Source organism: Solea senegalensis, linkage group LG14, assembly GCF_019176455.1.
Source record: "Solea senegalensis isolate Sse05_10M linkage group LG14, IFAPA_SoseM_1, whole genome shotgun sequence".
Classification (NCBI taxonomy): Eukaryota; Metazoa; Chordata; class Actinopteri; order Pleuronectiformes; family Soleidae; genus Solea; species Solea senegalensis.
This window is the reverse complement of record NC_058034.1, coordinates 13678027-13691181: the sequence shown is the minus strand read 5'-3', so window position 1 is coordinate 13691181 and position 13155 is coordinate 13678027. Positions and strand designations below refer to the sequence as shown.

At 37.7% G+C, this 13155-nt stretch overlaps 2 protein-coding genes across 5 annotated transcripts in view; both read left to right on the top strand.

Annotated features, from left to right (window-relative positions):
- Nucleotides 1–186: 186 nt before the first annotated feature.
- On the top strand, nucleotides 187–3708 carry polr2h (RNA polymerase II, I and III subunit H). The gene is made up of 6 exons (XM_044043390.1): nucleotides 187–372; nucleotides 1193–1285; nucleotides 1432–1515; nucleotides 1633–1726; nucleotides 2209–2292; nucleotides 3310–3708. The coding sequence occupies exons 2-6, from the start codon at nucleotides 1213–1215 to the stop codon at nucleotides 3425–3427; spliced, it is 453 nt and encodes a 150-aa protein (XP_043899325.1). The 5' UTR covers nucleotides 187–372; nucleotides 1193–1212; the 3' UTR covers nucleotides 3428–3708.
- Nucleotides 3709–5543: 1835 nt separating this feature from the next.
- mfsd8l1 (major facilitator superfamily domain containing 8-like 1) overlaps nucleotides 5544–13155 on the top strand; it is a 40915-nt gene continuing 33303 nt past the window's right edge. For all 4 annotated transcript variants that reach the window (XR_006361742.1, XM_044044183.1, XM_044044181.1 and 1 more), the window contains exons 1-11: nucleotides 5544–5972; nucleotides 8287–8472; nucleotides 8627–8689; nucleotides 9003–9122; nucleotides 9390–9469; nucleotides 9564–9921; nucleotides 10408–10481; nucleotides 10575–10788; nucleotides 11029–11151; nucleotides 11304–11434; nucleotides 12884–12990. Coding sequence is in view for 3 of the 4 variants with exons in the window: in XM_044044183.1 (XP_043900118.1) it covers nucleotides 5897–5972; nucleotides 8287–8472; nucleotides 8627–8689; nucleotides 9003–9122; nucleotides 9390–9469; nucleotides 9564–9921; nucleotides 10408–10481; nucleotides 10575–10788; nucleotides 11029–11151; nucleotides 11304–11434; nucleotides 12884–12964 (1506 nt within the window). In the remaining variant the exon portion in view is untranslated. The remainder of the gene's footprint in view (nucleotides 5973–8286; nucleotides 8473–8626; nucleotides 8690–9002; nucleotides 9123–9389; nucleotides 9470–9563; nucleotides 9922–10407; nucleotides 10482–10574; nucleotides 10789–11028; nucleotides 11152–11303; nucleotides 11435–12883; nucleotides 12991–13155) is intronic.

Genomic DNA, 13155 nt, shown 5'->3' with positions numbered 1-13155 from the left:
AATGTCCCACATTCTACATAAATTATAAAATACATATAACAGTGACGTATTTCCGGTACAGATTAACACCAGATAAAGAGCTATAGTATTTTTTTTCTTTATTCACTATTTTTTCACATATAACTATATTTCACACAGCATTAACAGCACTTTTGTGATTGATACGTAAACCATGTTGTACTTCCAACCGGAAGTAGTTTGCGTGTCACAGGTCGCGCACATTGTTTGAGCGGTACATGGTTGTGGTTCACGCTGTTGTGAATGAAATTGCGTTTTCAAATGCGAGTTCCAGCGTAAAGTCACAACGATTAACCGAGGGAAAGCGACGTTATTGTGTGAGCGATACAATATATAAGCGCAATATTTTCTGAGGTAAGATTGGGGAACTTTTTGGACGAAGCTAAGCTGATGCTAAAGCTAAGAGGTAGCCCAAAATGTGTATGATTTATGCAATGCTAGTGTAACCAGCATAAATAATTAAACATAGTTTTGACTGTTCATGACTACGTGTACATAATTTTATTTTACGCCACTGCTTTTAAGTGGTTGTATCTCTCACTGGAAAACGAGTGATATGAGAAATGTACAGAAGTAAGTGAGTTGGTAATATATTTACTGGATATTCCCACATTATATTGTAGATGAAATACAATTCTAGCTAAAAATGGCAACCATCTGTGTAAATATTCAATGGCGTGTATTCCTGCAACAACTGATGATTGCCAACTTTATTGACAGCTTATATAACAATTAGGTCAGTTTAACTGTAGTTGTGCTCTTAATGACAAGTCAAGTAAACTTTTTATATTTTTATTAATTGTGTCTAATAATGTCTTAGGATGATACTTGGTTTCGATCATTTGTACAGGTTTTTTTCCCTGACATTGCAGCTTTGGTTATCACTCTGTGTGTCTCCACTAATAAATGTGTATTTACCTCTATGTTGCTGCTCTCAGTTCTTACTTTGAATAATTTGATACATGATCCATTTTTGATTTACTGTTATTATCATATTGCTATAAATCATACTTATTATTTTAAGGTCGCTACAGAACAGACTAAATTACTTCTGCATACATGATATTGGTTATCAGCCTAAGCACTCCCAATATGTCGGCATATTGGATATTAGCATAAAGTCCAGTGCCATGCTTCTCTCCTTTTTGACTAATTTCTCTTTTTTCTTGTCTAGGTTCTTAGACCGCAACAGCGATGGCTGGAATTCTATTTGAGGACATCTTTGATGTTAAAGACATCGATCCAGATGGAAAGAAGTTTGACAGAGGTGTGTATACATGTTTTTTTTTTCTGAAGATACTCAAACTTCATGCACCTTAATCATTGAAAAAAGTGTAGTAGTAGTCGAAACAGGTATAAGGAGAGTGAAAAAAGTAAGTGACTCAAACTTCCATGGTTGACTGTTTGTTTTAGTGTCTCGTCTACACTGTGAAAGTGAATCTTTCAAGATGGACCTCATCTTGGATGTGAACACTCAGATCTATCCTGTTGAGCTTGGTAAGAAAATTGACATAATGTGTTCTTTTTTTAATTGAATGGACCAAAAACTCTATGTTTTCAAGTTCACAATCATAGATTAAACATAGTATGGCCTTATGTATCTATTCCATTAAGGTGATAAGTTCAGACTGGTCATTGCCAGTACATTATATGAAGATGGAACACCAGATGATGGAGAGTATAATCCTCAGGATGACCGGCCGTCTAGGTGAGTCATTTGTAATTTTTATATATATGTGTATATATATATATATATATATATATATATACATACATATACACAACTAATAAATTTATCTATTAGTTGTGTGTGTCCACATGTTGAAGTAGTAGTGGCCAGCACTGTTTCCTCACAGCAAGAAGATCACTGGTTGGAATCCAGGTTCGACTGAGGTTTTGCATGTTCTCCCCATGTGCGTGTTGGTTTTCTCTGGGTACTCTGGTTTCTTCCCGCAGTCCACTATTATGCAGAGGTCAACTGGATACTCTAAACTGACCACGGTTGAACACGTTTGCCCTGCATTGGACTGGAAATCTGTCCATGCCTTTTGCTCCCCACATGACCCTCATGTGGACGCTAAAGTTGTAACCAATTAATGAATTGTGCGTGCGTGCGATTGCGCGCATCACACGTGTAACATTGCAGTGGAGTTTAAACTCTCCTTTTTATATATATGTTTAAATTTCCAGAGCAGACCAGTTTGATTATGTGATGTACGGGAAGGTGTACAAGATTGAAGGTGATGAGACTTCAACAGAAGCAGCAACACGACTGTGAGTGACCAACAATACTATTAGTATGATGACAATAAAAATTAGCATAATTGTATACGGTATGCTTTTAGGGATGCAACGATCGATCGGCCGGTCACACAGAGATACACCGATTTTATGCCGGTCAAAAGCACTTGCATGATCAACAGCGCGCAGCAACAGCAGCACACGTTGTAAAGTGAGCTGGTGCAAGTGGAGAGGCTAACGGGTTAGCAGAGGCTCCGGATAGCAAGTTAGCTCAGAGAGTTGAGAGGCAGAGAGGTGGGGATTCCACACGGCAGCTTCATACTACTGTATTCACATCGACCATACAAAGCCAGGTGTCCGCGGCTGTACGTTCACTAATCACTCATGAGCAGTAAAACGTAGACCGTACAACCAGCACCAACTCGTTACTGAGAGTTCCTCCTTGGGGATGTCCACGGAGCAAGAGGCGCCACCATCTTGTGGCGCTATTCAGTATTGCAGTAACAACGTATCTAGACTCTGACTGTTAGTCTTGAAGAATTTATCTGTTAACCTGTTCCATTTCTTTTAACAGATATTATCACTGAAAAGTTGGTTGTATTTCTATGTTAGAATTTTATATTAAAATAATGTAAAGTAAAAGGAAAGATAGAAAATAAATCTCTGTGTGCTTTAAAGTGGTTTGAAAAAATCAAATCGGAATCTGCTAAAATCGATCGCAGCTCAAACTCCATGAATAACCAGAAATACGAATCAGCCCAAAAAATGGCAATCGTGCATCCCTATATGCTGTCTTACCTGCCTTTATATATTTATATATATATGTATATGTATGTATATGTATATATGTATGTATATGTGTATATATATATATATATATATATATGTGTGTGTATATATATATGTGTGTATATATATATGTGTGTGTGTATATATATACATATATATGTATACACACACACATATAATCAGTTTGGGATTATATTTGAAAAACAGTATGTGTATGTGTCTCTTACTGGCTTTAATCTATGGACATGCTCTGTTTTTCAGCTCTGCATATGTATCTTATGGTGGCCTTCTCATGAGGCTACAGGGAGATGCCAACAACCTTCATGGCTTTGAGGTGGACTCTAGGGTTTACCTGCTCATGAAGAAACTGGCCTTCTAAAACCCAACTCTGCTTTTCCACTTTTTTTTCCACTCACTCTCCCACTGCCATAGTTGACCTTCATACTGGGCTGCGGACACGATAAGTCTGGAGCACATCACCAGTGGTAGCTCACTGACAAAACACATGAAGACTATAGAAAATAAAGTTGGTGTTCTTTTTTTTCATATAGTTATACAATGTTTCCTCAAAGGAAATGGACCACAGGTTGGGACACTGAAAAAGGACTGCAACCTCCATCTGCTGGCAAAATGTAAATAAAGATTTCTTTTAATACAAAATTTAACAGATTTTGGTGATCTGTCATCTTGGCTCATACTTTTTTATTCAGCTGTCATCATAGTAAGATGTGTTATTTTAAATTACTGTGGCATGACAGCCATCTGGACCAGTGCACATGGGATTATAACATCTGTATGGAAATATGTAATACTGTAATCATTTGTAAAAAATACTACAGCAATACATACAGCAGTAAAATAAATAAAAAAACATTAAATCTGAATAATCTGAATCGGAATAGTTTTATAATAAATTAATTTTGAAATCAGGACTTGAAGCGGTATTTTATTATATTCATTATTTAATTACTCTCCTTCCCACTCACATTTAGGACTTTATTTTCCACAATTGTCATGGATATTTGGTTGAGTGTCAGAGAAACCAAAGTGTTGACCCAACAGTAAGAAAATTGAATTATGGGAGAAGAGTCAGCTTGTGTGTACAACACAGTGTCCTCAGTGTCCATGGTAATGGATGTCACAGGATTAGTAAGCAGTTCTGTTAATGAATCACACTAGCTTCTTATAATAGAGTGTGTACCTGAAAGGCCTAAATATATTCTATTGAGGACATTTTGTAAAATCAGCTAGTAGTTTGGAGGGAAAAAGGACATTCATTTATACAACTGACCCCTTTATTAGGTATGTTATTCACACATTCACACGTATTTAGTCATGTAGACATGACCAAGGTCAACTGATTAACTGGTGTGAGACAGACTGGTCGGACTATTTTCTATCTAGTGGACTATGCTAATCTACAAAAAGTTTAATGTTTTTTAATATTTGTACATCAGACCCTCTACCTCATTTGCATAGCAAACAGAAATAAATGAATAATAATACTAAAAATTGACCATTGAAAAGCACATTGATAAATAAATGTCAGTCAGTCAGTCATCATCTAACCGCTTTATCCTCCACCAGAGGGTCGCGGGGGGTGCTGTGCCAATCTCAGCTACATCGGGCGATAGGCGGGGTACACCCTGGACAGTTCACCAGTCCATCGCAGGGCCACACACAACTAGAGACAAACAACCATTCACTCTCACACTCACTCCTACGGTCAATTTAGAGTGTCCAATTTACCTAATCCCCACATTGCATGTTTTTGGACTGTGGGAGGAAGCCGGAGAACCCGGAGAGAACCCACACACACACGCAGAACATGCAAACTCCAAGCAGAAAGACCCTTGTTCCAACCAGGGCTCGAACCCAGGTCTTCTCGCTGCAAGGCGAGAGTGCTAACCACTACAGCACTGTGTGGCCCGATAAATAAATGTATTCAATGTATTTATTTATTCTTTCATTTATTTATTTACTAATTATTTATTAATTATTTTATTTATTTCAGTATTTCTTATTTCTGTATTTATTTATTTAATCATTCATTTATTTCCGCATTTATTTATTCATTATTTATTATTGTATTTATTCATTCATTAATTTCTGTATTTCTTCATTCATATATTTATATATTTATTTGTATATTCACATATTCTTTATTTATTTCTTTATATATATATATATATATATATATATATATATATATATATATATATATATATACATATATATATATAATACTCTTTATGCAAAAGATAAATAAAAACAGGCATGCCATGGGGTTTATTAGTAATATTATTACTACTATCACTACTATTTAAAACAATTGCTTTCCATGAATTCAGCTATGAAAGTCAAATTAGTAAGGTGACCAATCATACTCGCCGAGTTGGTGCCTTTATGGCTGCAGTTACAGTAGTCAAATGTTTATATCCACGGTTGGGAGTGGAATCCCAGCGGAAGTGATGTAATCAGAGTGCGTGCACAGGTCGGATCCTCCCGAGGCGAGTAAACGGATCCGGTGTGTCTGTAGGTGTGTTTATGTTGTTCACGCTCTCAGAGAGAGGAGTGTTCTCTGCTTCACGGGCTGAAAGACTTCTGCGCTGTGTGCTGTCATTATCAGAGCATGTAGAATAACATGAATCCCTGTTAAACAGGTTTTTTTCTTTCCACTGCCACATGCTGGCAGAGCTGCTGATGTGTCCTCGCTGTGCCGCCTCTTTAATTGGGAGCACCGCACTCGGCATTAGGTCAGCTGCGGTGTTTGAGAGTGTGGAGAGACGATGTTGAAGGTTGTGAGTGAAGTCAGACCAACATTAAACAAACGGCAAACAGCCGAATAATGGACTATCGACGGAAAAAGAGGCTGACTTACGCCACCATTGGGCTCATGTTTCTTCTTAGTGGCGTGGAATATGGTAAGACGTGTGAACCTGCATCTGTTATATTGCTACTTGTACGCCTTAACGTTTTGTCTTATTTCAACACACGCTTTATGTGTATGTTTTTAACAATAGAACAGTGATACATGTCATGTAGAGTGAACATGACTCTGTAACAAAGTTGTTCTCCCAAAAAGAAGAAATAAACAACCCAAACATTTTTACAGTCTGCATAGTGAAGCATGTAATATATAGGCTTTTTGAATTGGAGTCTACATTTTTTCTGTCTGATATCAGATACAGTGATTTTGACCGGTATCTGATCGATATCGATTAACGTCTCTACTGCATGATCAGACTTTGCTGTCATTGATATGCACTATTTTCCTCAATTTACCTTTTATAAGAAGGGCTTAGTTTTATGCTTGAGAAGATTTGCCTAAAAGTTAAACTAAAACTAATCGCAATTTGCACTTTTCATTCTAGTTCTTTGGCTTTTGAGAGTTTGAATACAAACATCCCATTAAATTTCAACTGTGTTTATATTTCTGACAAATCACAAAATGAATGGTTAGAAAGAAATAGCTAAGTAAAAGAAATAAGAGTTCAGATTTGGTGTTCAACAAAGTACTTATCCTTCACCACAACTGAGCATCATACCCTCATAAATACTTTTTTGCCTGTTGTTTTGTTTGTTACTTTTTTACCCCTCCCTCTCCATTGCATTATTAAAACATAATTTCAAATGAGTGACATTTACAGTCAGGCTATATCATAAGTGTGACTGTAAGTTCAAAAGTAAAATGACCATACTACATTCCCAAACAGTCACATTGATATGTCTCTAGTAGTCTCACCTGAACCATACAGTTAATTCTTAACAGTTCCTGTGTGGGGTTTTCTCACTTTATGCCTAAATATTTTGCACTAACTATGATGACTTGCAATATATAATTTAAATAAATACCTTTATATGCTTCCTATAGATTATGACAATCCTTGTTTTGTTGGGACAACAACCCATCATCCTTTATGACAACATACTGTACAACTATATATGGTATATTGCAATATCATTTTCTTCAATGGCAACATGATAAAGATTGGATATACAGTATGTACACACAGATAATATTATGGCATTTAACACTGTACACTGTTGTACAAGATTACATTCCAGTTGTACAGGGTTTACCATGACAAGTGGTTTTGTTACTTCCACATACAGATGTCTCTGTCATGGTAATGAAGCGATGACATTCCCTCAGATGACAAGAACATTCATTATTTCCTCCCTGGCATGCTATTTTGTGTGTCTTCTGACCTGAAATTGAATTTCAGAATATAATGGTTCAGCACTATCCATTGTCCACACAAGGATAAGACTGGAAGCACTGAAGAACACTACCAATCTAGTCAAAGTTAAACTATCTTATGTTGTCACCTAACCTTTAGGTTTTCTTTCAAGGTCAATTATTATAACGATATCACGACTATACAAAGTTGACCAAGAACAATCTATTCAAAGGAAGACACTAAAAAGTTATCTTAGAAAGATGACCTTCATGTAAATTCAAGGCAAAACGTTGAATATACACAGTAGAACACTTCAATATTTACACTTTTTATTGAACTTTAATTGAACTTTCCAGTGAATAACCCTGAAATAATGTGATGTGGCTAGCACTGTTGCCTCACAGCGAGATGGTTGCTGGTTCGTGTCCAAGGTGGAGTTTGCATGTTCACCCTGTGTGTGAGGGTTTTCTCCAGGTTCTCCAATTTCCTCCAACATGCAGAGATTAATTGGACTTTCTAAATTGCCCGTAGATGTGAATGTGTGAGTGAGTGGTTGTTTGACTCTGTATGTTGGCCCTGTGATTGACTGGTGACCCGTCCAGGTCCAGTTGGGATTTGCACCAGCAGTCCTGCAACCCACATGAAGCAGCTTGATTGGACAGAGGTGCAAAGTATTAGAGGAAAAATAATTAGGAGGTTTTAAATGATGGAATAGCTGCAGTGTCTAAACCTTTACTCTTATCAAAATGCTTTGGGATGAAATGAAAGCGAAACAGTCTTAAAGTGCAGCACATTTGTGGCAATTTTTGCCATCGTGTTCGAACAGGCTTTCCAAATGTTCTTTATATTATTATGACTTCCACCAAAGAAAGGCCAACAGAGCTCAATAATCTCATAATCTGAATCATGAAGTTAGTTTTTCTGTGTTGAATAACATTTGTTTATCACATTAACCTTGACATGTGATCTGAATTTCATTCATGTCCCAACACACAATGGTTCATCTTTGTGTCATCTTTCATGTTGGTATGTTGGTTCTGTTCTTTCTCTCCAGCTGTAATATTGCCCACAATATGGAGGTACCTGCAAACTTTAGATGCTGCGCCTTACTTCCTGGGATTGGCGCTGTCAGCATTCAGCTTGAGTGGCCTCCTGTCTGGGCCTCTGTTTGGCCACTGGTCTGACAGGACACAAACTACAAAGAAGATCATCTTGTTTTCAAACATTTTTGAGATAGTCGGTGAGTCTCAATTTTAACTCTCCGAGTGCTTTTTAGTTAGAGTTCAGAGGAAAGCACGCACTTTTGATTTCCAGTTTATAAAAATCTTCAATTAGCATATTTGAATGTTGTCCGTTTGACCAATAACCGAATGTTTCAACCTTTTACGCTGTAGGTAATTTCATGTACTTCATCGGCTACTCCAAGTGGCTCTTACTGTCAAGCAGATTAGTAGCAGGTGAGTGCAGACTGGATGCCACTGAAATCACTGAAAAGACAAAATGGTCTATTTAAAAGCTCAAAAAAGTATGAATCTTGTGATTGTACCTGTTTTGAAGCAACAACTGATAAATGCTGAATTACAACATATTCATAAAAACAAACAAACACTGTAGTTGTACATGAACATCAGATTTTGTGTGTTTAAGTTGAAAGTCACTTGCACTTTTATGCAGATGAGGGCCCACTTGGATTATATCACAGTCTTCGGTGTTTGTAACTGAATGTGTCAGAGCACTTATTTAATATTGAAATGTATGAATCCCCCTCAGGCATTGGCACAGGTGCTGGCTCATCTATCTTTGGCTTCCTGACTAGAAGTACTGCTCCACAAGACCGTGCTACAGTATTTGCAGCTGTTATGGCGTGTCGACAAGCTGGCCTTCTGATTGGTCAGTGCTCCTCTGCTCATCATTTGATTTTAGAGTGATTCGTATCACAAGGTCTCTGCTGTTTTCCAGATCGGAGTGGACCGAGATCGCCAGTTATCTTGGTTAATACTCGTGGCACAAATGTTAAATTAAAGACCATGGGCCATTACACATGAGACACATAATTGAATGATAAATCAAACAGTATGGATAATTGATTTGAGATTTATTTACACCCGACAAGTATTGTGTAGGAGGTATTACAGCATTACTTTGTAATTTTCACAGGTCCAGCATTTAACATCTTCTTGAGGTTGTGTGATTTCAATCTGGGTCCATTTGTTGTCAATAAATTTACTGCGCCTGGTGTAAGTACAAAATATTAATTCCCAATTAGACCTTTTTGGCAGTCTTATTTGCTCCCCCACATAAAGGCTAACAGCCCTTTATCACCCTCTGTAGTTGTTCATGTGCCTGCTGTGGACTCTCCTTCAGCTGGTGGTGGTTTTCATGTACTGGGACCTACCACCTCTGGAGAGAGGGACGGGGCAGGCTAGTCCAGCAAGGACGAGTGAGGTAGAAGAGAAAGAGCATGGGCGTTTGCAAGATGAGGAAGATGACAACGATGAGGACGAGCCGTTAATGAGGTCCCAGGAGCTGGGTGGGTCCTACGGCTCAGTGGGGACTTCCAAACACCAGACAAACTGCATCGCTACGGCGTCCAATTCCTCACTGGATCACATCTCCCCACCTCTCTCTCCAGTGTTGTCAGGGACCCAGGAGTCCTCCAACCCCACAGAGAGTTGCAGTGTATCCCGAGGTAAGTTACAGCTAACAATGTCTGTGCAAGATTGTTGTTTGGCCGCTTTAGGGAACTTAAGAAACATCGATTTTTTTTTCCCAGTCTGTTTAATTTGTACAGAATTAGCTGTGATCTGTCATTCCGAAGTAGTTTCTCATATCTGAAAAACTGTACCTTTTTGATGTAAAATTTAAATATTATGAACAATTCCTTTCATGCATATAAGGACCATTTATTTGTTATCTACTCCCACTGAATGCGGTATGCCTTAAGCTTGCAATTTAAGGCCCAGTTTTGTTTTCACTTAATATTCATCTTCTTACCTCCGTCTTTCAGAAACTTAACAGTCTAGTTTAAGGACTGCTCAGATGACATCAGTACTAATGTTTTAATTGAGTAATTAACAGATGAGAATCAGTGTCTCTCAGCTCCCTGTTATCTCTCTCTGGATGTGGGTCTCTGCTTCTTTTTTCAGTCTTTTCCTTTGTCTTATTACCTTTGTAGAATTCCTAAAAGAAGAGGTGGTTGTGCTGCTGGCCGCTCAGTTCATCACCCTCTTCAATCAGACAGCACTGGAGGTACATTTAAGACACACACACACACACACCGACTTTTAATACATTCATATGTGTCAACTGCACCGACAACACATTCATCATTCCCTCCTCCAGACCATGGTGACTCCATTAACCCAGAAGTACTTTGGCTATGGCGAGCTGGAGAACAGCGTCATGTACTGTCTCTGTGGCGTCGAGGTGATTGCTGGCTTTTTCTTTGTCCGTTGGCTGAGTCGACGTGTCGCAGAACGGGTAGTCCTGGTCATTGGTTGGACCATCTGCAACATCTCTGGTGTCTGGTGCCTCATCTTCCTGGCGAAGCCTCTTGGTCAGTCAGCACTGATCTTGCACCTCATCATATATTTCTTGCACATCCATATCTGTACTTGCAGTAAATGATAACAGATTTTCTGGTGAATGATGAATAAGGCACTATTCAATATTCAATACCTGCAAATGTGGATACATGTACTCTGAAGTATTTCACAGTCATGTTAATGGCTGTGCACACATTTATCACAGTAATACTCATACTTGGGTGTCTTCTGTTTCATTGTGTTTCCTGTAGGTGATTTTCCATGGCAGCTAACTGAGTTCATCATCGGAGTGTTTCTTCAGGTTTTGGGTTTGCCATTTGTAGCTGTGGCTCAGGTTTCTCTTTTCTCCAAAGTCACCTCTGAGAAAACACAAGGTGAGAATGAGCGACATCTAGTAGAAATATCTTTGACAATTTCATGCACATTTCACCGTGTAACTGTAAAAGGCTCTGTACCCAGTAACTGTCTGTACACTTTTAGTTTGAGCTCTGGTGTGTTTGCGTCTTTCTTTCATTTTTTGTTGCAGGTTTCAGTCAAGGAGTGCGTCGCTCAGTGGGAGGTCTCGCTACCATCCTGGGCCCGCTGTGGGCTGGTGGCCTCACCGAGCACATGTACATCATGTTAGGGGTGATGATGGCACTGCTGGTACTGATAACAGTAGGTGGAAATTATTGAGACGTTCACATAATGTTTAAATGTCCATATTCCTGTTCTTTCCCTTCCACCAAATGGGGTCCACCAGGAACTCTGTCTTTGTTTGTGTTTGGTATATTCCCGATAGCTAACCCTAAACCGCTAGCTAAATAAGCTATCTATCTATCTAGCTAGACAGCTTATTTCATGACAACACATTTACATTTACATCTCATCACATGTTGGAAAAGGAGTAGGCAAAATTATAAACTTATATGTACCTACCATATTCCTATTACACACAACTCAATAAATACACTACTTTATCACATCACCAAATATTTACATATTTACAGTATTTTATACAAAGTAATGAGTAATGTTCTCAGTACAACACAAGAATACATCTGGCTTTAAACACGACCATTCCCATCACCGTCCTGGATTAAACTGCGGTTCTTCATCCTTATATTTATTTAAAATGTGTATTTTGTATGTTCAATTATTTCATTTCCTGTCCTTTTTTTAAAAGTACATTGCTTGATTGGGTTTGTGTCATAGGGTTTTAAGATTTGCTTAGGAACGGATGATATAAATATTCTTTGACCTATTTTTTCTGACTTTCTATCTCTTTTGTGATGCATTGAATTCAGGGTTGGGAGGGTTACTTTATTTAAATATGTATTCCGATACAGTTAGTAACCTAATGCGAGTACCACAATTTTAAAGTAAGGTAACTTGATTACTTTCGAATTTACATTTGGATTACCCCAATACAAATGCAAATAAAGACACGATAAAAGAAATATCAATAAGTTCACTTGTACCTCAACGGAACAATGTGACCTTAGACAATGAAGAGGTGGAAACAAAAATGGGCCCTCTGTTTAAGTCAAATGTGCTTATCCTTTTAAACAAGTTCAGACAGTAGCCTAAAGACGTCCAGTCCAATGAAAGTGTGCCTACGCATGACTTTAACACCCTAGCACACTTTACAAAGCAAAAATAAAATCTGCTTCCTTGCATGACAAGTTTACATTGTTATGTATTACATTGTTACATACATACATACATACATTATTAGGTATTTTAATTGTAATCCTACTAATAATCCCATTTTTTACAAAATGTGATATCTGATTATGTTTTTTTCTTCGTCCTGTAACTATAATGAAATTCAGTCCCTAATTATGTAACGCTGTTCCATGTATTCCATTACTCCCCAAGCCTGATTGCATTACATATACAAAGAGGCTAAGACTGGCTGAATAGTAATTAAAGAATTATTTGACTTACTAATTTAATTGAAATGTTTCATCTGAAGAAAAAATACAGTCGATGATTTAATTAGCAGAAAATGTATATTTGGAATTGAGTAAAGACAACAGTAGGAAATCCGAAAAGCAAGAAAAGCCCTTTTAAGTCATTTTAATCACAGTTTGTATTAACACTGATCTTATAATTTGAATGCAGGTAATGCTGGTAATCTCATATGAGCGTCTGGTTGAACCCGCTGCTAAGGAGCAAGCCGACAGCCGTCACAGCTCTGCTTAATCTCGTCGGAAAAGCTGATACAAAAGGTAGCTATTTGCAAACTGCACAAATCATTTTAGAATGGACGTGTGTTGTTGTTGTTTTTACATAATTACACATTTTATAAATGTAAAACACAGCATATAGTATAAAATAATGTGCGCCACAAAAGTGAAAACCATTATAATATGTTGTCGTTCTGCATCTCATTC

Excerpts from the sequence above, each read along its gene's own strand:
- polr2h (XM_044043390.1), top strand. The coding sequence starts at position 1,213 with ATGGCTGGAATTCTATTTGAGGACATCTTTGATGTTAAAGACATCGAT. Across the intron at positions 1,516-1,632 it reads GATCTATCCTGTTGAGCTTG|GTGATAAGTTCAGACTGGTC; the intron begins GTAAGAAAATTG and ends TATTCCATTAAG. Across the intron at positions 1,727-2,208 it reads CAGGATGACCGGCCGTCTAG|AGCAGACCAGTTTGATTATG; the intron begins GTGAGTCATTTG and ends TTAAATTTCCAG.